Consider the following 23,689-nt stretch of genomic DNA (forward strand, 5'->3'; position numbering starts at 1 on the left):
GAAGTTCTCAGTAAAGGATTCTCACCACATAATTCCCAGCAGAGACTTTAAGCTAGAGCAGAAGAAGAGAGAAAACAGTGGTGAGGAAATGAATCTCACAGTATATTTAATTAAATCTAAATGGTTGATGATAGAGTGATTGTACTTTAGCACATTCCTTTGTCTTCTGCATTCTCTCTCTCTTTCTGCATTTGATCAGCATTGCAACTGATCCAAAAGGTTGTTTAGACTCAGATTCTGTCCGTTTGGCACTGACCTAAGTGCTGTTCTGTTCTTCTAGTGAGAGGCATATAATTTGTGATTGTCTTTTTGTAAAGATAACAGCAATTAATACTCAATTCTAGATCCATTAATTCATTGAGGGTTGCAAAATGGCGATATTCTGTCATTTTGCATTTACAATTAGAACATCTAAATAGAGATGCTTCCCTTCATTTGGTTACTCAGTGATACAGTTTGTTGACCTCAAACAAATAGACAGCCAGTTATTTCTCCAGCAAAAGTGGGTTTATCCAGCATCAACAAAGAATTGCAATTTGAAGTCTGTAGCTGTAGCAAGCCACATGCAAGTTCACAAGCAGCAAAGGGAGGAGAAACTCTTTTATAGAGGGGAAGAGGAAGTTGGGAGGGCTCTTGTAAGCCAAGAGTCCGCTGGAGGAGAATGGGAGTTCAAAATTTAGTGGTTTTTCATTGGCTGAGTTGTGACAGTCTCTCATTGGCTGAGCTTCTTGCAGGTCAAGTAGAGGAAGTCTGTCTTCTTCCTGTTGGGCTCTGCTATCAATGGTAGGGCATGAGAGCTCTCCCTTTTGGCCTCTGGATTCCAATTCAATGAGATTTCTGTTTATTAATTTTCACATTTCTTCCTTTTGATCGAGATCTTTCTCTGAAAGCATCATTGATCAAGAGGCAGGTTTTTCCTGTTTCAGCAGCCCTTTGTCCCTTGATACCAAGAAGGACTTTTCCTGGGTGTCGTGTCCCATGTCAGAGGAAAAGTGCACAGATTGGAAACCTATTGTGGCCAGATTTGAGTAACAAGGAGGGCTAGAAGGGAGAACTCTCAGGCATTTTTCTTTTCTAAGGTCCATATGTTATCAAGATCGTAGGCATTGGTTATCATCTGAAGCATTATGTCGTCATCAAAAGTTTTGACAGATCTGATCCAGACATCTTGAGAAGCTATCTCACCAGATGTCGTCTGCTTCAGTTCTGGGAAATCTTTACTTTCAGGTCACCAGATGATATGTATGTCCACTTAGGGTTTGATGCTTTAGGTGTGTCATGTGAATCCAAGAGTCTGTTCCTTGGAGTTTTGTGGCACAATGGTTAGTTAAAAGTATCTGATAGGGGCCTTCCCAGCATGATTGAAGAGAGTCCTTCTGGAGGTATCTTTTTCAATAGATGAAATCTCCAGGTTGCAAGGTATGATGCTTAAGGTCTTCATCTCCCTGGAGCACACTGTGAAAAGATTGCTCTACCAAAACATGGTTATTGTTAATAGAAGCAATTAAGCCTTTGCAAACATTGGAGTATGTCACCTGATTGCTCTACCAAAACATGGCTATTATTAATACAAGCAGTTAAGCCTTTGCAAACGTTGGAGTATATCACCTTTTATTAGTTGTGCATCAAAAGAGACAGAAGCCAAGTGTATTGGGCGTCCTGTGACTATCTCAAAGGGTGAGAGTTTATGAGTTCCAAAGGGGGTGGGTCTGAGATTTAGAAGGACCAACAGCAATGCCTTTGGCCAAGGTATTTGGAGAGTCCCTATGAGCTTGGCCAATTGAGTCTGTATTAATAATGCTGTTAGTGCGTTTGACTAAAGCAGAGGATTGAGGGTGACAAGCATAGTGAAAGTGTTGTAAAATCAGCCAGACAGCACAGACTTGTCGAAATACCTGACCAGTAAAATGATCGCTCCGAAGCTCAAGAGGAGTCCCCTAGGTAGGGATAATCCTTTCCAAAAGGACTTTAGCCACGGAAGAGGCAGTAGCCTGTCTGCAAGGGAAGGCTTCAGTCCAGTTAGAAAACATACAAGCCATGACAAATGTATTTATATTTGTGGGATGTGGTATAAAATCCATTTGCCAAACCTCAAATGGTCCCCTAGGCAACTTAAAGTGTCCGGGAGCAGTATGAACAGGCTTCCCTGGATTGTGTTTTGGACAAGTGGGACAAGTGAAGTAGGCACTTTTTGATTTACGAATGTTATTTTGTCAGTAGACCAATGGTTTAATGCATGTACAGTTGTTAGGAGTGGGAATTTTAGAGTCTTTGGTAGTAGGTCCAAACCAGAGCTTTCTCTCTTTATCAAACCAACAGTTGTTCATTTTCAACCTTGTTTTTCCTTTTCTGAAGCCAATTGTAGGGCTTTTCTGGTCAGTTTTTCTATCAGTTAGGGAAATATCCCTTTGGACCATGACAGATGTTTGGCTATTGTTGGTTCCTTTAAGGGCAGCATTCCTTGTGGAAGTGTCAGCAAGGTGATTTTCCTTAGCGTCCAGAGAGTCAAGTTTAGAATGTCCCAGGATCTTAATAACAGTTAAAGAAGCAGGTAAAAGTATAGTATCCAATAATTCCTGAAAATAGGGGCCTGTGTTTTCAATTTTTCAATTTTATTTCCACTGGATGTAAGGAAGCCACATTGCTTCCACAGCATTCCAAAATCATGAGCTACGCCAAAAGCGTATCTGATGTCAGTATAAATATTGGCAGTTTTGCCCTTGGCTAAAGTACAAGCCCATCTAAGAGCTTATAATTCAGTCTGTTGGGCTGAAGTAGCCGTAGGTAAAAGTGCTGCCTCAGTTCTATCAAAAGGAGTTGCAATAGCATATCCAGCACAATATTTGCCTTGTCGCCTTTTAAATAAGAGGCATTGGTGAACCATGAGAAGTCGGTGTTACCCAAAGGAGCTTCCTGCAGGTCATCGGGAGGAGTCAGGATGTGGTCCGTCAGCGTTAAGCAGCATGAGGGACGTCCTCCGTAACGGAGGGGAGAGGAGTAGCAGGGTTGAGATTATTACAGTGCAACAGAGTTATGTGAGGAGCAGTTAACAAAAGGATTTTGTAGGAGTTGAGGCAGCCGACTAAAATATGTTGAATGTGATGAGAATTCAGGAGCACTTCCACAGCATGGGGTCCAAAAATGGTTAAAAGGAATCCCACAATGGTTTTCTCAAGTAGACGTAATCGAAAGGGCAGTGGCAGTAATGGCTCTAAGTCAAGGGGGGATATACCTGCACCTCAGGGTCCAGTTCCTGGCTGTAATACCCTGTGAGTTGATGGTGCTCCCCCTGTTTGTGGGTGAGTACCCCAAGGGCGTTCCTTTCCTTTTCATATACAAAGAGGAAAAAGGGATAATTAGGTTGTCAGGTGGGTTCATCAGGCTCTCTTTTAAGGCCTTAAAGACTATGTTGTCTTGTTCTTTCCATAAAATCAGGTCTGGGTTGTTGTACTTTAGTAAAACGTACAAAGGTTTGGCTATAAGAGAGAAATTTGGAATCCATTTTCGGCAGTAACCAACTAGCCTGAGAAGACTTTGCAATCGGTGCTTAGTTTTGGGTTTTGGGAAACTTAGGACACCATCAGGCCTATCTGAGTCTAGGTGTAGTCCTTGTCCTGATATCAGATGCCCTAAATATCAAACCTGGGTTTGGGCAAACTGCAATTTCTGCTTGGTGACTTTATGTCCCTGTAAGGCTAAAAGCTTTAGCAAGTGGAGGCTGTCTTCGTGTAAGGAGACTTGGAAGGGAGAGCAAAGAAGCAAATCATCCATATATTGCAACAAATTAGAACCCCTAGGGGACTTTATATCACCTAGATCAGCTTCAGAATTTGTGAAAAATAAGAGGGGTTCTCAGTAAAACCCTCAGGCATTACTGTTTAGGTGAATTGTTTCTCTTCCCAAGTGAAGACAAAAAGGTATTGACTGTCTTTGTCACCTGTGATAAAGAACACTCTACATAAATCAGTTACTGTACAGAATTTGCTTTCAGTGGGAATGGATGTTAGTAGCATATGAGGGTTAGCAGGGTATTGAAGGATATCAGTGTTCATTGCTCAGAGCTCCTGGACGAACCTCCACCCTGGGCCCTTGGGTTTTCTCGCAGGTACAGTAGGAGTATGACAGGGACTTGCTCAAGGGATAATGAGGCCTTAAGCCTTGTAATCTTATATTATGGGCCTTTACATTGAGGGGCTTCTTTACTTGTAGGATGTTAGTTAATTCTGGGGAAGGGTTTTGAGGGATCTGTTTGACTGCTGGTGGGAGATACACTGAATTTTACCAGTATCAGTTGAATATTTTGCCCATAAGGAGGTGGTTCCTGATTCAATAGGGACAAGTGATCAGTGTTTCCAGAATCAGCTCTAGTACTGTCACAGAGCAAATAGAAAATGTCAAAGGGTCATTTAATTCACCTGGTTGGCCGTTTTGATGGCTACTGTCAAATTCTAGAATTATTTCCCCCTTTCAGGAGAAAGAAATTCCGGCATGATACTTTTCCAAGAACTCTTGGCCCAATAAATGGATTGGGGCAGAGGAACTAAGGAGAAGAGGGTGTGTCTCTCTCAAAGGGCCTAAACAAAAGGGACTAGGTTCAGAGACAGGAACCTTTTGAGGTTTTTAGAGACCCACTGTTTGAACTGCTTTTGTACTCCACATCAGGGGCTGCTTTATAGTGGTGGGGTTGAGCACCAAGAGTATGGCTCTGCTGCCAGTTTGCACAGAGAGAGTTTCGTCTCCATTCTGGAGAAATGTTTCTCCGATCGGATTAAGAGGGAGGATTGGGATGAGCCCCTGTCCTTGGAGCCCCATCATTGAGAATTTGGAGGATGTTGGCAACAATCTCTTTTCCAGTGTCCTGGCTTTTTGTAATAATAGCAGAAACTAGGAGGTTTTTGGTTTCATGTAGGGGCCTTCATTTGCTGGAGTTGAAGATTAAATTTTCAGCGGTCTTTCTTGTAGGTGACTCATCTAGGGTGTGAGAGAGTTGATTTGCCAGATTAACTAAATCTGGACAGGACGTGGTTTCCCATTCCATTCTGGTCCTTTTTACTAGAATGAGGAGGTCTTGGTTCAGCCTGTTAATAAACATATAGTCAACACCTGAAGGAAGATCGGAATTTTCTTTGAACACAATCTAAAGTCGATTCTAGTAGTCATGAACAAGTTCATAAGGTTTTTGTGCACAAGCCTGAATTTTGTTCCAGTCAACAGGCTTTGGGAAATTCCTAGCAATTGCCTGATGAGGTCGCCTAGTGATTGCCCAGGCCTGATCATACAACTGGTCAGCAGGTTGGTCTCCTGGTTGTAATTCGGGATCTCTTTCAGGATTTTCCCTCTCGACTCCAGTTTAATGAGGCTTCTGTTTATTAATTTAATTTTTACAAGTTCGTCGGGAAGGCAAAGTAAGTGTTCAGTTTTTCCCCTTTACCAGTTTACAAGATAATAAATTGATTCTCATCTTTTTTGGAGGGGGAAGTGGTGTCATAAATTTACATAATTCGATGTATATGATAGGTTTCAATCCATTGCAATTTTTATCTTTATTGAAGCTCAAATTGTCTCATCTTTGGCCAGTGGGAGCAAAGATGGTTCTTGAGTCCTTTTGACGTAACACTTATATGTTTGGTCAAGACGAGACAATATTTTTTTGTTTTGTTTTGCTTTGCTTTTCTAAAAACCTCAGGGGGCCGGCCCTGCGACTGAGTGATTAAGTTTGAGCGTTCTGCTTCCGCGGCCTGAGGTTTCATGGGTTTGGATCCTGGGCGCGGACATGGCATCACTCATCAGGCCATGCTGAGGCAGCATTCCACGTAGCACAACCAGAGGCACTCACAACTAGAATATACAACTATGTACTGGGAGGCTTTGGGGAGAAGAAAAAGAAAAAGAATAAAAACCCCCTCAGAACGTTGTCTGTGCTTTTGGGAAATTGGATTTTAGGATCTGTTTGTTTGCTAGGATATTTGGTACTTAGTGTGATCTTTGATGTAATTTATAGGCAGATGTGCCTTCAAATTTGCGTTACTTGCAAAGAATAATAGTTTTTAGTATATGTGGAGATCCACAAGAAATCAGCATTTCCCAGCAACAGGTGTGGAGGCATATGTAAAAATGGTTTCTTCAATCAATTAAGAAATATTTGAATGTTTACTCTGGACCAGTCTCCTCAATAGGAACTCTTGGAAATTCAATCATGAAACCTCCTTATTTATTTAACATTTCAATAAAATAAGTTCCAAGGATTGGTTTTAAGCTTAATTTATTTTTTCTTTCAGATCTGTCACGAAATCGCCTCTCAGAAATTCCCATTGAAGCTTGTCACTTCGTTTCTCTTGAGACTCTCAACTTATACCAAAATTGTATTCGGTATATACCAGAGGCAATTCTCAACCTACAGGCTCTAACATACTTAAATATTAGGTAAGGATTTTCAAAAAATTTTTTGTTTTATGTGGTCTTTTCCATTTTCTCTTCCTTTTCACTAAAATTTACGTTATCTGTTTATATCAGCAGTGTCTATACATGTTCTTAGGCTAAATTTTCTGTATTTCCTATGTTCCTCTAGTTTCTCCCTTTGTCTTTGACTTAGCAATAATTAACAAACTCCAATAGCAACTAGCCTAATAGGCTTGCAGCAGTCTTGTAGCACTGGTTCTCCAGTTACGTTTTCAAATGTTTCATCTAATGAGAATAGATCTGAAATTACTTTGGTTCTTGCGATTGTATATTTTTGTGTATTAAGTTTTGAATGTGTAAGTGCATTTATTCAACTCAGCTCCATTTTTGCACATTTTACAGGAATTATTTTATTATAAAAGATATAAATATTCATTGGAGAAAATAAGCAAATGTATAAAAATATAAAGGAAATTCATCAAAATGTTATATCTGAGTTGTATAATTATAGGTGATCTTTTTCTTTTTTTCCAGTCAAATTTTTAAATGAGTTTTTCCCCTTGTCATGAAATATCCTTTGGAAATATTTTTATACGTAATCATTTTATTGTACAGTGAATATACTTCTAAAACTCATTTTCCCTCATATATTTAGTTCCTTTCAGTTTTTTGCCATGACAAAAACTAGTAGAGACTAGTAGAGACTTTTGTGTGTAAATGTTTATTTTTCTCTTTTTTTTAAGATAAATGTCTAGGAGTAGAATTATTATTGGATTAAAAAATTTTAAAAGCTCCTGATCTATATTAGTTAAATCAGTAAAAGATCTTGAAAATGGGGGGCAATTAGTCCTAAAGATTAAGAGGTTAAATCTACGTAAGTAAAATTTTAATTTATTTTTATGCCTGGTGATAGATGTGTTTTATTTTACCTTTAGTTCTGATTTGCATGTTTTGTATAAATAGAAGATTCCTTACCTGTACTTCAGTAGATAAGATATATTTGAAATCACAACCTGTTACTTGTTTTCCGTAGAACTATATTTGGATCATTTGTGTACATTTGGTTTTAATACCGTAATGATGAAGAAAGTAGATTACAAACACTTGTATGTTTATAACTTTTGTTTGAAAAGGAGAGGAGAGGATGGTGGTTATCTACCCTATTTTTAAATTGTTTTTTAATATAAATTTAACATTAGTAAAATAATATGTTGTGGTTATATAGCACTTCATTATTTACAAAGGAGTTTTGTGGTGCAAGAGCCCTGTAGGATAGGTATAGGAGATATTAAGATCCTCAGTTTACAGATGAGGAATCTACGTAAGATGCTAATAAATTAAATACTGTGCCTAAAACCACAAAGCTGACAAGTGAGGCAATGAAGGCTAGAACTCAAATCTAATATCCCATTTATTCTTTGCAGGACTTATATTTGTTATTTTACTGAGTAGAGAATGGGAAAGATGGGACTGTTTTTCTTGAGTGGTGGGCTCTGACTCTTCTCTTTTTCTACTTATCCATTTAGTCGGAACCAGCTGTCGACATTGCCAGTACACTTGTGTAATTTACCATTGAAAGTCTTAATTGCTAGTAATAACAAATTAGTTTCACTTCCGGAAGAAATTGGACATCTCAGACATTTAACGGAACTTGTAAGTTAATATTCTATTTTTTGATTGTCCCACATGTAGTGTATTATAACCAAAGTCATGTCATGTTCTTCTATATGATAAAGACCCATTATTAAGGTGTTATTTTCAAGTATTGATAATGAAGTTTTCCTGATCGATCCATACTCAAGTGCTTCGGCACAGAATTAAGGAAGACCTGAAAGTACAAATTTAATAGGTCCGCATGGAATGGAAAAAAGCCATTAAAATTAGGTTCTAAGCAATATAGGGTGATTTCTATGTTATTAAATTTTTGAGGCATAAGTTAATAATGTGTTTGAATTTTTCAAATTAAATTTTAATAGCATCAATATTCTGATTTTTGATTAGCTCCTATCAGGGGATGAGCATTACAAAGGTCGGGCTTATTTTTTGCCTTGCATGCTATCTTTAGAACCTATCTCCCACTCTAAAGTAAGCTGTTATTACTGCCTTATAGTTTCTAAGAAGCTTAATTTTCACCTACCACTCCTTGTTACTCTTGAGTACTTATATTCTAAGCATGGGAATAAGACTACTCGTTTAATCACCACAATAGCATTATGAATTGGGTACTATAATTATCATCATATTACAGCTGAGGAAACTAACACTCAGATAGGTTAAATAATTTGCCCAAGATTCCATACCGAAATAGAATTTGAGACCGGTCTACTTTAGCTCCAAAGCTGTTTCATACTCCTGAAATGGTCAAATACAGTTATGTCCATTGAGATTTGGGACTATAGTTCCATGTAGCTTTATGAACAGAGATGGACATCATAAACAGAAAATAAATACACGTACAATCTAATTGGGCCACATATTAATCCCACTTTTTTTTTCAGGTGGTTTATGAATATAAAAGGTCACATGTAAAAATCCACAAATATATTACATTTAGAGCCTAGATACTAGGCCACTGTTTATTTAGAGCCAAGTAGATCTAGGAAATAAACTCCAAAATGTATGTTTATTGGCATTTCTTCAGAACTTGGGTTGATAGTATGAACTAGAAGTAAATTATACTTGTGATTCAAATTCTGATTTTCAAATCATTTAAACTTTGCTTCTGCTTATTGAATCCTGAATCCTTAAAGGTAGCTATGTCTCACAGAAGGTGCTTATAGCCTTCTGCAAGAGAGGTGAATTGATATCCTCAGTCATACTAACAGCTGTGGCAAAGTAAGGCTTTGTCATCCTAAACCTCCTGATTCCCACTTGATGGTCTTTCTGCCGCATCCTTATTGCTTCTTTCCTTTTTTCCCTTCATTTTTTAGTGACAGTAAACTGTTGTCTTTCAACATATTCATTTTCTGAGAGAAATATTGTAGATGCTGTTATCTTCTGGCTCAACCTCGTTTCCTATCCTTTCAACTTCTTTCAGAACCCTTTTAACTTTGATGCCTAGAGCATTGGATTAAGAAGCCTAGCTTCTGATTCTACTTCAGTCATTAATTGGTAGGAAAGTCAAAATAGCATTATTTTTTCTAAGAATATTTTGGGAAAATTTAAAAATAATGTCTGAAGCTTATTGAAGTTTTTGGTAAATGGTCTTTTCTAATAGTAAATCTATTAATATTTTCTTCTTACTCATATGTTGGAGGAATTTTAAGTGTCAGTGTGGCACCTTGGAGCTTTTATTAACCTAGGCAGCTTCCTGCTGCTACATGTGGGTTTACAAATTGTTCTGACTGGTCTCAGATTTATGGAATTCTGAATCTGTCAGTCTTGGAACCTGGAGTCAGTCTCTTTTGAGAACCAGTGGAATCAAGCTATTTACGAAGACACCAGAAGGCCTACCTAATGTATGGAGTGGAACCAGTTGCTGAGATGCTAGTAGAGCAGTATCTGTTTTTTCCAGGGCCTTTAATTTTTGTCAACTTTATTATTTTTCTCTCACATTCAGTTTGATAAAGAATGATTTGAGTCATCTTCAATGCATTCTTAGTTTATATTTTTGGACAGTTGAACTGGTATTTTGAAAATAGAATTTCTTTTGAAATAATTTGTTATAATTTTTATCATTGTTTTATTTTTTCTTCCAGTTTCATTAGAACAGTATAAAATAAAACTCTTGTCCTGAATAGATCTGTTATGCTCTTTCTGTTTTACCTTTTCACCAGCATTTTCATCTCATCTGATATTCTAGGCCTTCTGTCTGCATTTTAAGTCTTTTAGTTTTAGTTCTGCTCCCAAAATTAATGCAGATCTGTGTAAAATGTATAGAATAAGTCAAAAGCCTGTACGTTTTTAAAATTAAATGCTGGTACTAACTATGGAATTATTCTTGGACACAGCATCATAATTCTTTTTACAGCCAGGAGGGACTATAGATATGATCTTGTCCAACCTCATTTTATAGATAGTTTAAAGCAGGCAGGTTTGTAATATTAGAACAATTCTTTACTTGTTATCTTTTTGAAATAGGATGTGAGCTGCAATGAAATTCAAACAATACCTTCCCAAATTGGTAATTTGGAGGCTTTGAGAGACCTTAACGTAAGAAGAAATCACTTAGTACGTTTGCCTGAAGGTGAGAAACTGTGAAATGGTTGTTTTTTTATTATTTGTCTTTTTATGTTAAAGCTCTCTCAGACTGGGCACAAGATAAAAACCTATGAGTTACAGCCACTGTTTGAAATATAATGGTTTATTTAGTACTTTATCTGTTCCATTGTAGGTTTTAAACGTTAGACTCTTTAGTGAAAAGCTCTAGTAACTACTGACCAGTGATTGTATTTTTAGATCTTATCAACTGATGTACTCGATAACTCAGGATAGGGTCACTGGAAGTTTCAGTAAGCATAACTACTTAGGAGAAATGTAACTTTTTTTTTTTTTTTTTTTGCTGAAGAAGATTTGCCCTAACATCCACTGTGAATCCTCCTTTTGTATGTGAGCTGCCACTACAACATGGCCACTGACAGACGAGTGGTGTAGGTCTGTGCCTGGGCCCAACCTGAGCTGCTGAAGCGGAGCACACCAAACTTAACCACTAGGCCAACAGGGCTGGCACATATAACGTTTTTGATAGGGGGATACTTTAGTATAATGAAAAACATTCCTGCAATTAGCACTGACTTAAAAATGGCCTTGAGTTGAACTTAATGACTTTGTCCTTCACTGGCTGAAAATACTCAGATAGAGGCTAATTAACTGGTTGAAGGTGATGTGTAGAGTGAATAATGAATGGAGTGAGAGACTGCACTGGGAGACTCATTATCTTAGGCTGACTGTAAGCTCTGGTATATGTATATTTGAATGATAAAAACGATTAAACAAATGAACCAAGTACTATTTGTCAATCTTTTAAAAATCCAAATTCATGAAAGAAAAAGCTACAAGAGGAAGTGAAAATGGGGAGAACCATTATTTTATTAGATCAGAATATATATTTCTTTAATTTTATTATGGAAAATTTCATACAGAAAGGAGAGCAATGAATCACCCAGCTACATCAGGCATCAGCTTATGGGAACTCTTGTTTCCTCTGTACTCCCATCCACTTTCCCTTATCCTCTCTGCTAAATTAATTTGTAACGTCTTCCAGAAATTGATCTATAAGCATTTCAGAATGTATATCTCAAGAATAATTAATCTTGAGAAAGTATTTTCATGACAGTGATTCTCTAGGTTCTTCTACAAAATGTGACTTCTCTTATACAATAAATATTGAATTAACCAGTGATGCTTTTGGTTCACTGTAGAATCCGAATTTTTACACCAATTTGAATCCAGTATGATATTTAGTTCTAACATACTGGTGTAGCTTTGACATTTTGGACCCCAAGTGTCTCAGAAAGTGACTTTTCCAGTCCACTTTTATACACTTATTGCAACCACACTACCTAAAATCCTACATTTCTTTCCTCTCAGTAGGCTTGTCCAGTAAAAGTTACACCTTTTATCTTCAGAGCCTTCCTCATTTCCTCCTGGTTCTGCCTTCTCCCACCTCAGGAATGTGAATGAAGGCCTTCAGCAGGACTGACCAAAATCACAACTATAGGACCTTATAACCCAAGATTTCTATCTAGGATTACCCCTCTACTCAGGGCCCACCTACTGTGGTTGGTCTTGAAAGGTTTACTAATGTAATGATACTGACTTAATATGAAATCAATTGATGAAAACATTGGGGTTTTGGTGAAAATGAAAATTCAGGGTTTCAGATGACAATTGCAATCTAATAGTTTTATCACCTAATTTATTTCTGTATCTTGTTTTGAATGTGTATTATCAAGAAAATTGAGTCACACAAATAGTTTCAAATTTTTTTATCAATTTATCTTGTAATCTCAGCATATTCAGTTAAACTGAGATGGCAGGAAAGCTTTATTCCAACATGCACACAAGTTAGTGTGGAAGTTCATGTTAATTAATTGGTGGTCTCTAACATTACAATTTGGTCCATAAGATATTACATCTTTTGTCTTTTACTATTTCGATTTTAAATTAATTTCAGTTTTTATCAAATAATATATTACAACATTCAAAAAGTCAAACAGTATTGAAAAGCTTAAAATAAATAATAGCGTTCCCCTGCCTCAACCATTCCCCCTCCCCAGTTTCAATGGCCAGAAGCATCTCCCGTCAGCTCCGTTGACTCTTTCCACTTGTATTTGCTGCCATGGTTCTAATGATGTGCTTTTACAGCTCTTCTGGATTTATCAGCCTTTGCACTTTATGTCAGCTCTTTCTTATGGTAGATGAGAACTTAACTTCCTTACGCTGTCACCCTCATACCTTTCCTTCCCTCCTTCCATCTTCCTGGTGTAGTTTATCACAATTTCTGATTAAATCGTTATTCATTGTTTACATTGTTGTAGCTACAAAAATAATGTTCCCTGCCAATGCAAGTGACGTACTCTGATTTCATCTTCTTTCTTATTCATCTTGTTCTTGTTGTTGTTTTTCTAGAGTTAATAATTTCTCTTTTTTTTTAATTTGCTTTTTTTTTCTGTACCTATGACTAATTCCTCCGTCTTTTTCCAGCAGCCTTCTTAGTCAAACCAATTAGATTACCTTTCTTTTTTTCCCCCCTGCATATCTCCTTCATTGAGCCTTGTTTCCTTCTCTTCCATTCTGGGCCGGTGGTTCTCTGTTACTGCTGCCCAGCTTGCTTTCTTCTGTGTTGAGTACTCTTATTCCTGGACTCCCTGTCTTCCTCTTTCTTACTTGTTGTTTTTGATTTTAGCTTTATTGAGGTATAACTGAAAGATAATTCCTCTTTCCTACTTTACTCCCTTGTTTTGCTGGAGGGCATCTTCTAGTAGCTTCCTGAGAACATGTCATGGGAAAACAGTTTTTTGAGACTTCACTTGGAAAGAAATATCTTTTTTCTATTCTCACCCTTGATCAGTAATTTGTTTGGTTATGTATTCTAGGTTGAAAATTATTTTCTCTCAGGTTTTCAAGTCCTTTTTCACTTTTAGCTTTCAATGTTAAATATTAATGGTTGAAAATTTGATGCCGTTCCTAATTCTAGTCCATTTTTTGTGACCAATTTTTTTCTCTTTGGAAGATTTTTCTACTGCTCTGAAATGTTATGTTGATGTGCCATGGTATGAGTTATTTTAGTCCAATGTACTAGATACTTGGTGAACCTCTTTCCAAACCAGAGATTCACATCCTTCATTCTGAGAAATTGTCTGATATCTTTTTGATAATTTTCTGTCTTTTAGTTTCGCTATTCTCTCTTTCTGGAATTTTTATTAATTGGATATTAGACCCCTTTAATTGACCCTATGATTTTTCTTATCTTTTTATTGTTCATTTCTTTGTCATTTTGTTTTACCAAATGGTAAACAGTTCCAACCACTTATGTTCTAACTGTTCTTCTGAATTTTTAATTTCTGCCGTAATATTTTTCGTTTCTAAGAATCCTTTTTATTCTGATTTTTTAAAACATCCCTGTCTTGTTTTAGTAATTCATTATCTTATCTCTGAAATTAGAGATGTTCTGGTTTTTCAGAGTTTTCTTCTGTTTCCTGTATATTACCTGTTTCTTCTGAGTTCCTTTTTTCGATTAGTTTGTGTGTTTTGATTTTTGTCTTACATGTTGGCGGCTTTTCCTAATGTCTGGATCATACAGCCTGTATAGAGCTGATTAGAAGGTCCAGGTCTACTGGGCAGGAATTGTATAATGGTAATGAAGCAGCAAGCTGGGTACTTTATTGGGGGAAACTCCTTATCAGTATCTAAAGGCTTTTTATATGGGACTATATAGTTTCTCCAGAGAAAGATGTTTCATTTCTTCTACACTGTTGTGTGTATTCCTGACTACTGGCATTCAGGAGCTGGGGGTGGAGTGGGGTTGGGTAGGAAGGTATGGAGGTCTTGCCATTAAGTATTTCCTTAAATCCTCCATTTTCAACTGGCAGCTCATCCTAACTTTCTCTTATCCCTGGGGTCCCTGCAGTCAGAGCCTTTCCATTCAGTTTCACTAGAGAATAACTGGCTGACTACTGTGGTGATTGGAGAGGGGTAGTGCCCTAACTTCGAGAGTTAGGGTTGGGGACCTAGGCATCTAATTTGTTCTTTATACAGACTATCATCTAATCCCTTTGTTAGCCCCACCTTTCTGTGGAATCAGGACTCCAGTTTCTGAGACTTCTGTAGTTCTGTGAGGGATCAAACAGCTTACTTTTCATTAGTATTCCCATCTGCAAGCAACTAGATTTCATTTTATACCACTTTGCTGTATCAATCACCAAGAAAGAATGGAGGTAAATACTTATGTTAAATCTACTATATTTAACTAGAAGCTCCTGTAAAAATGGTCTAGTTTTAAACTATTGTTAATTGTTTGTTTCCATCTTATCTCCTTGCAGAGCTGGCAGAGTTGCCTTTGATACGGTTAGACTTCTCCTGCAATAAAATCACGACGATCCCCGTTTGCTATCGGAACCTCAGGCACCTACAGGTCATCACCCTAGAAAACAATCCACTACAGTCTCCCCCCGCACAGGTAGACCACAGCTGATGGGTAGTATATTGTAAACTTTTTTGACAAAGGATGAAATTTAACTTGAGTTATATGCATTTATCTTGTTGAAAATTAAGTTCTTTTAAAGTAAATTTACACACGTGTATTCACAGGAAGCCTTGAATAAATGGGATAGAAGATGGATAATGTTTCCAGAAGTGTTTTTCCTTTCACTAAGCTGACTTTTTTTTTAAGTTGAGAGTTTCTTCGTTAAAGTTTTTTCTAAGATTTGAGTTAATTCTTTCTCGTAAAACTTGAATGTATACAATGTGCATGCTAGAGACAAATAAAAATACTTGGTTTTCAGAACTAAAGATTATCAATGCGTTTCTTATGACCATTGTTTTTGTACCTTCCTGTTTTCTAAAATCTTAAGTTCCTCATTTAGTCATTTTACTCATTCATTTATCAGTGACTGGAATGAAACTATTTAATAATAAAGTAATTACAAGGTAGCTTTACATATAGCTTCTAGACATCCTACAATCTAAAACATTTTTACCAGCCCTTATTTTTCACTGTAGCTTTTCTTTTTAAGTTTTTTAAGTATTTTCTTTCCTTTTCTTTTTTTTGATTTTTTATTTTTTTATTGCAATAACACTGGATTATAACGTATAGCTTTCAGATGTACATTGTAATATATTTTGAATTCTGTGTAGATTACATCATGTTCACCACCCAAAAACTAACTATAGTCCATCACCTCACATGTGAGCCTAATCACCCCTTTTGCTCTCCCCCCCTTCCCTGTTGGTTACCACCAATCCAGTCTCCATTGCTATGTGTGTGTTTGTCATTGTTTTTATCTTCTACTTATGAGTGAGATCATACAGTATTTGACTTTCTCCCTCTGACTTATTTCACTCAGCATAATACCCTCAAGGTCCATTCATGTTGTCACAAATGGCCGGATTTCATAATTTCTTATGGCTGAGTAGTATTCCATTGTGTATATATACCACATCTTCTTTATCCATTCATCCCTTGATGGGTGCCTAGGTTGCTTCCAAGTCTTGGCTATTGTGTATAATGCTGCAGTGAACATAGGGATGAGTGTATCTTTACGCCTTTGTGTTTTCCAGTTCTTTGGATAAATACCCAGCAGTGGGATAGCTGGATCATATGGTAGAGGTAGATCTATTTTTAATTTTCTGAGGATACTCCATACTGCTTTCCATAGTGGCTGCACCATCACTGTAGCTTTTTTTACTCTGCAGTCGATTGATGGTCTTGTACAAGCCTCTGTCTGGCAACTATAAAACTTTATGAGTAAGCTTTGTAACTATGGAAGAGTCTCATAATCCTAAAGAATTTATGTTTTTACTTCTGGGACAGAAGTTAACAGGTAGAAACAGAAATCTGTATAACTTTAATATTTAATAATTTCCTGATTTTCTCTCTTACAGAAAGTAGGATTCAAAACATAATTGTGCATGATTATTGGATTCCTAAAAGCAAAAGTTGCCAATATAATCTATAGGGGAGCAATGTTTCTAAATCCCTGATTGTGCCTAATTAATGAGTGGGATAAGTTTCCTTGGTATTTCTAACAGTGTTTGTAATCGTAAATTACTTTATATGCTAGTGAAACTTATTAGTGACTAGAAAACAAAAACCTATTTTTTTAATCACTTAAACACCTAAAATAACAAATAATCTAATTTGTTATAGTGACTATTAGATTTTTAAAATTTTATTGAGGTCATAATAGTTTATAAGATTGTGAAATTTCAGTTGTACGTTATTATGTCAGTCACTATATAAATGTGCCTCTTCATCCCTTGTACCCACCCCTCAACCGCCTTCCCCCCTGGTAACCACTAAACTCTTCTCTTTGTCCATGTGTTAGTCTGTCTTCCACATATGAGTGAAATAATACAGTGTTTATCTTTCTCTGTCTGGCTTATTTCGCTTAACATAATACCTCCAGGTCCATCCATGTTGTTATGAATGGGGCGATTTTGTCTTTCTCTGTGGCTGAGTAGTATCCATTGTATGTCTATATGCCACATCTTCTTTATCCATTCATCAGTTGATGGGCACTTGGGTTACTTCCCCTTCTTGGCTACGGTGAATAAGGCTGCAGTGAACATAGGGGTGCATAAGTCTCTTTGAATTGTTGATTTCAAGTTCTTTGGGTAAATACCCAGTAGTGAGATAGCTTGGTCATATGGTATTTCTATTTTTAATTTTTTGAGACATCTCCATACTGTTTTCCATAGTGGCTGCACCAGTTTGCATTCCCACCAGCAGAGTATGGGGGTTTCCTTTTCTCCACATTCTCTCCAACATTTGTTATTTTTTGTCATGGTGATTATAACCATTCTAACAGGTGTAAGGTGATATCTTAGTGTTTTCGTGTGCATTTCCCTGATGATTAGTGATGTTGAACATCTTTTCACGTCCTTGTTCGCCATCTGTATACCTTCTTTGGAGAAATGTTTGTTCATACCCTCTGCCCATGTTTTGATCGGGTTGTTTGGTTTTTTGTTGTTCAGTTGTGTGAGTTTTTTATATATTTTGGAGATTAACACCTTGTGGGATATATTTGCAAATATGTTCTCCCAGTTGGTGGCTTGTCTTTGTTTTGTTCCTGGTTTCCTTTGCCTTGGAGAAGCTCTTAAGTCCGTTGAAGTCCCACTTGTTTATTTTTTCTTTTGTTTTTCTTGTCCTAGTAGACATGGTATTCGAGAAGATCTTTCTATATCTGATGTCAAAGAGTATACTCCTATATCTTCTTGTAGGAGTTTTATGGTTTCGGGTCTTACCTTCAACTTATTGATCCATTTTGAGTTAATTTTTGTGTATGGCGAAAGATAATGGTCTACTTTGATTCTTTCACATGTGGGTGTCCAGTTTTCCCAACACCATTTATTGAAAAGACTTTCCTTTCTCCATTGTATGTTCTTAGCTCCTTTGTCAAAGATTAGCTATACATAGATGTGTGGTTTTATTTCTGGGCTTTCAGTTCTGTTCTGTTGATCTGTTTGTACTGTTGTCTGTTTTTGTACCAGTACCATGCTGTTTTGATCACTATAGCTTTGTAGTATATTTCAAAGTCAGGGATTGTGATCCCTCCAGCTTTGTTCTTCTTTCTCAGGATTGCTTTACCTATTTGGGGGTCTTTTGTTGCCCCATATGAATTTTAGGATTCTTTTGGCTATTTCCATGAGGAATGTCAGTGGGATTCTGAGTGAGATTGCGTTGAATCTATAGATTACTTTAGTAGTATGGACATTTTAACTATATTTATTCTTCCAATCCATGTGCATGGAGTATTTTTCCATCTCTTTATGTCATTGATTTCTTTCAATAATGTCTTATAGTTTTCATCGTATAGGTGCCTCGCCTCCTTGGTTAAATTTATTCCCAGATATTTTATTCTTTTTATTGTGATTGTAAATAGGATTTTGTTCTTGAGTTCTCTTTCTGTTAGTTTGTTATTAGAGTATAGAAATGCAAATGGTTTTCGTAAGTTGATTTTGTACCCCTGCAACTTTGCTGTAGTTATTGATTATTTCTAATAGTTTTCTGACGGATTCTTTAGGGTTTTCTATATATAAAATCATGTTGTCTGCAAACAGTGAGAGTTTCGCTTCTTCATTGCATATTTGTACTACTTTTATTTCTTTTTCTTCCTTAATTGCTCTGGCCAAAACCTCTAGTACTATGTTGAATGAGAGTGGCAAGAGTGGGCACCCTTGGCTTGTTCTTGTTCTCAGAGGGATGGCTTTCAGTTTCTCCCCATTCACTGTGATGTTGGCTGTGGCTTTCTCATATATGGCCTTTATTATATTGAAGTACTTCCTTCTCTATCCATTTTGTTGAGAGTTTTTATCATAAATGGATATTGGATCTTGTGGGATGCTTTCTCTGTGTCTTTTGAGATGATCATGTGATTCTTCTTCCTCATTTTGTTAGTTTGGTGTATCACATTGATTCATTTGCATATGTTGTACCATCCCTGCATCCCTGGTATAAATCCCACTTGATCGTGGTGTATGGTCTTTTTAATGTGTTGTTGTATTCAGTTTGCCAGTATTTTTTTTTAGGATTTCTGCATATGTTGTTCATCAGCGAGATTGCCCTGTAATTTTCCTTCTTTGTGTTGTCCTTGTCTGGTTTTGGGATCAGGGTGATGTTGGCTTCATAGAATGAGTTAGGAAGTGTTCTGCCTTCTTCAGGTTTTTGGAATAGTTTGAGAAGGATAGGTAGTAAATCTTCTTTGAATGTTTGGTAGAATTCTCCAGAGAAGCTATATGGTCCTAGACTTTTATTTGGGGGGATGTTTTTGATTAGTTTTTCAATCTCTTTGCTTGTGATTAGTCTATTCCAATTCTCTATTTCTTCTTGTTTCAATTTTCGGAGGTTGTATGAGTCTAAGAATTCATCTATTTCTTCTAGGTTATCCAATTTCTTGACATATAGTTTTTCTTAGTATTCTCTTATAATCCTTTGTATTTCTGTGGTCTCCATTGTAATTTCTCCTGTTTCATTTCTAACTTTATTTAATTGAGGCTTCTCTCTTTCTTTTTTAGTGAGTCTCGCTAAGGGTTTGTCAATTTTGTTTATCTTCTCAAAGTACTGGCTCTTTATTTCATTGATCTTTTCTACCCTTTTTTGGTTTCAATTTCATTTATTTCTGCTCTAATTTTTATTATTTCCCTCTTTTTATTAACTTTGGGCTTTGTTTGTTCTTCTTTTTCTAGTTCTGTTAGGTGTAGTTTACACTTGCTTATTTGAGACTTTTCTTGTTTGTTAAGGTGGGTCTGTATTGCTATGAGTTTCCCTCTTACAACTGCTTTTGCTGCATCCCATATGAGTTGGTATGGTGTATTTTAATTTTCATTTCTCTCCAGATATTTTTTGATTTCTCCTTTAATTTCTTCAGTGATCCATTGGTTGTTCAGTAGCATGTTGTTTAGTCTCCACACATTTGTGACCTTTCCCAGCTTTTTTCTTGTAGTTGATTTCTAGTTTCATAGCATTATGGTAGGAAAAGATGCTTGATATGATTTCAATCTTCTTAAATTTGTTGAGGCTTGCCTTGTTTGCCAGTATATGCTATCTTTGGGAATGTTCCATGTGCACTTGAGGAGTGTATTCTGCTGTTTTTGGATGGAATATTCTATATGCATCTATTAAGTCTATCTCATCTAGTTTTACATTTAAGTCCACACTTTCCTTGTTGACTTCCTGTCTGCATGATCTATCCGTTGATGTAAGTGGGGTGTTAAAGTCCCCTCCTATTACTGTTTTCTTGTTCATATCTCCTTTTAGGTTTGTTAGTAGGTGCTTTATGTACTTTGGTGCTCTTGTGTTAGGTACATGTATTTATATGTGTTTTGTCTTCTTGGTGGAATGTCCCTTTTATGATTATACACTGCCCCTCTTTGTCTCTCATTACCTGTTTTATCTTGAAGTCTGCTTTGTCTGATATAAGTATGGCAACACCTGCTTTCTTTTGTTTGCCATTAGCTTGGAGTAGCGTCTTCCATTCTTTCACTCTGCACTTCTATTTGCCTTTAGAGCTGAGATGTGTTTCCTGAAGGCAGCATGTTGTTCATTCTTGTTTTTTAATCCATCTAGCTATTCTGTGTCTTTTGATTCGATAATTCAATCCATTTACATTTAGAGTTATTATTGATATATGAGGGCTTAATGCTGCCATTTTCTCACTCATTTTCCGGTGTTTCTGCATTTCCCTTGTTTCTTGTCCCATGTATTTTGGACTACCAATTCAGCATGGTAATTCTCTGTGGTAGTTTTCTCATTGTTTATCATTTGTGTCTCTGTTCTAATTATTTCTTTAGTGGTTACCATGAGGTTTGTATAAAAAAATCTCATAGATGTGATAGTCCATTTTCTCATAGCCTCTTATTTCCTTAGACTAAGCCGATTCCATCTCTTTTCTCTTCCCCTTCTAAGTTATTGTTACAATTTATTCCATCTTGTGTTGTAAGTTTGTGGTTAAAATGACGAGATTATATTTATTTTTGATGCTTTCTTTCCCTTTATCTTTAATGTTATAATTAAGTATTGCTAACTTGTTCTGATAGAAAGCTGCAATTTTATGATTTTGTCTACCTATTCATCTCCTTCCTCAAGGCTTTGTAACCCCTTTTCTTTTTGTTTTGGGTATTAGGGCCTTCTTGAGCATTTCTTGTAGGGAGAGTTCTTGTGGCTATGAACTCCCTTATATTTTGTTTATCTGGGCAAGTTTTTATTTCTCCATCGTATCTGAAGGATATTTTTGCTGGATAAAGTATTCTTGGCTGGATGTTTTTGTCTTCCAGACTTTTGAATATATCATTCCACTGTCTCCTAGCCTGTAATGTTTCTGCTGAGAAATCCACTGAAAGCCTGATAGGGGTTCCTTTGTAAGTTATTTTCTTCTGCCTCCTTCCCTTAATGTTTTTTCTTTTCATTGAGTTTTGCCATCTTTACTACTGTATGCCTTGGAGAAGATCTTTTTACAGGTTGATATAATTAGGAGTTCTATTGACTTCTTTCGCATGTATTTCCAGCTCTTTTCCCAGGTTTGGGAAATTCTCTGCTATTATTTCTTTCAACAAGCTTTCTGCTCCATTCTCTTTCTCTGCTCCGTCTTGAATACCTATAATCCTTATTTTGCATTTCCTAATTGAGTTGGATATTTCTCGGAGAATTTCTTTATTTCTTTTTTAGTCTTAGTTCTCTCTCCTCCCCCGTCTGAAGCATTTCTATATTTCTGTCCTCCATACTTCTACTTCTCTCCTCCGTAATATCAGTTCTGTTATTTGGTCCAGGTCTTTCTTTATCTCATCCATTGTGTTTTTCATCTCCAACATTTCTGATTGGTTTTTCTTTATAGTTTCAGTCTCTTTTGGGAAGAATTCCCTCTGTTCATTAATTTCGTTCCTGATTTCATGACCTGTCTATCTGTATTTTCTTGTAACTTGTTGAGTTTTTTTATGATAGCTATTTTAAATTCTCTGTCATTTAGATTATAAATTTCTGTGCCTTCAGGATTAATTTCTGCTGGCTTGTCATTTTCCTTTTGGTCTGGAGTATTAATATATTTCTTCATACTGTTTGATGGCGTGTATTTGTGCCTCCGCATAGTGGTAATATCTGGTCACATCTCCCACCTGCTGCCCCTGGGTGGGTGTCAGGAGCTGTGTCTTCTGAGCCTGCTGCGATCCCCACCTTGCTTGCTCACAGCTGCTGCTTTTCTAATCAGGTACTCTAGCCAACTGGCTTAACTGGAGCACCAGGCAGAGGGAGGGGTGCTTACTTTTGCCTGCATGATCCCAGGGACATAGTCGCTCTGCCCTTGCTGTCTGCTCTCCTGGTATGCTGAAACTTTCCCATGGGCTGTGAGGGAACTTGGAGAGCAAAGGTGTCCCTGAAGAGAGCTGTCCCTCTCCTCTCAGAGCCACGCGTGGTCCCATGCCCTGGGTTGCTGCCATTGGGAGAGGGAAAGGAGATCCCCTTATCTCCTTCCACTTCCTCCAGGTGGCATAGCACTTCCACCTTCAGACATATGACTGTGTGGGTCTCTCTGATGTTTTTTCTGTTGTGTGAATGTCCTGTGTTGGTTTATGAATGTCCTTTTTCTTGTATCTTAGGGAGGAGAGTCTAAGTGAAGAGCTCACTCCACCATGATGCTCGAGTATTAGATTTTTAATATTACTGTATGTACTTTATAATAGAAATGCCTTCTATTTCTAATATACAGTAAGGAAAAAGCTGATTGTTATGAAAAAGGGATGCATATTTTTCAGATGAGTAATAATTTGATTGCATTTTAATGTTACTTTCTTTAGATATGTATAAAAGGCAAAATTCACATATTTAAATACCTGAACATACAAGCTTGTAAGATTGCTCCAGATCTGCCAGATTATGATAGGAGACCCTTGGGTTTTGGCTCCTGGTAAGTATGTTCAGTTTTTTATTTTTCCCTCTCAAAAGTAATAAATAAACTGGACCCTTAAAGGGCTTGTTATACTATTTACCTTGTTTTAATTTGGAATTTCTCATATTAAAAAGTTAAAAGAATTCCCATTTAGTTCTAAATAAAGTCCCTAAATGCCATGAAAATGTTTTGGTAAAATTGCATCTGATTTATTTCAAATGTTAATTTGTAAAATATCAAACTTTGCAGTAACAACTAAAGTTTCTTTTTGGCAGCCATGAAGAACTGTACTCAAGTCGCCCTTATGGAGCCCTTGATTCAGGTTTCAATAGTGTGGACAGTGGTGATAAGAGATGGTCAGGGAATGAAGTAAGTGTTTAGTCCATTTTGTGTATTATAACTCCTGATTAAGAGAAAATAAAATGATGAAAATGCAAACTGTCTTAATTGGATTCAATTTCTTATTACATAAATATAGAAAAGCCAAAGGAGGGAGAAAAATCCTGCATATTCCTACCATCAAAAGTGGTATTATGTTTCTTTACTGTCTTTTTACCATATGTGTTTTACATGTTTGTTACCTCATTGTCTTGTATAAATAGTTTTATATTCTGGAAAGGGAATTCAGAAGTGAATCAGTTACAACTGAAGCCTGAAATTTGGGGGGATGGGAGATCTTGAGCAGAGGTGGTAGAAGGGTGCTGGAAGGTGAGAAAACAGGACTATAGGTTGATGGGCAATGAGAGAACCTT

General features: G+C 36.8%; 1 protein-coding gene across 31 annotated transcripts in view; it reads left to right on the forward strand.

Annotated features, from left to right (window-relative positions):
• The window catches only part of LRCH3 (leucine rich repeats and calponin homology domain containing 3), a 111,707-nt gene that overhangs the window by 33,042 nt on the left and 54,976 nt on the right, over nt 1-23,689 (forward strand). For all 31 annotated transcript variants that reach the window (XM_070583627.1, XM_070583607.1, XM_070583610.1 and 28 more), the window contains exons 2-7: nt 6,279-6,423; nt 7,926-8,052; nt 10,480-10,585; nt 14,883-15,019; nt 22,846-22,955; nt 23,213-23,306. In XM_070583627.1, coding sequence (XP_070439728.1) covers nt 6,279-6,423; nt 7,926-8,052; nt 10,480-10,585; nt 14,883-15,019; nt 22,846-22,955; nt 23,213-23,306 — 719 coding nt within the window. The remainder of the gene's footprint in view (nt 1-6,278; nt 6,424-7,925; nt 8,053-10,479; nt 10,586-14,882; nt 15,020-22,845; nt 22,956-23,212; nt 23,307-23,689) is intronic.

Source organism: Equus przewalskii, chromosome 18 (assembly GCF_037783145.1).
Source record: "Equus przewalskii isolate Varuska chromosome 18, EquPr2, whole genome shotgun sequence".
NCBI lineage: Eukaryota > Metazoa > Chordata > Mammalia > Perissodactyla > Equidae > Equus > Equus przewalskii.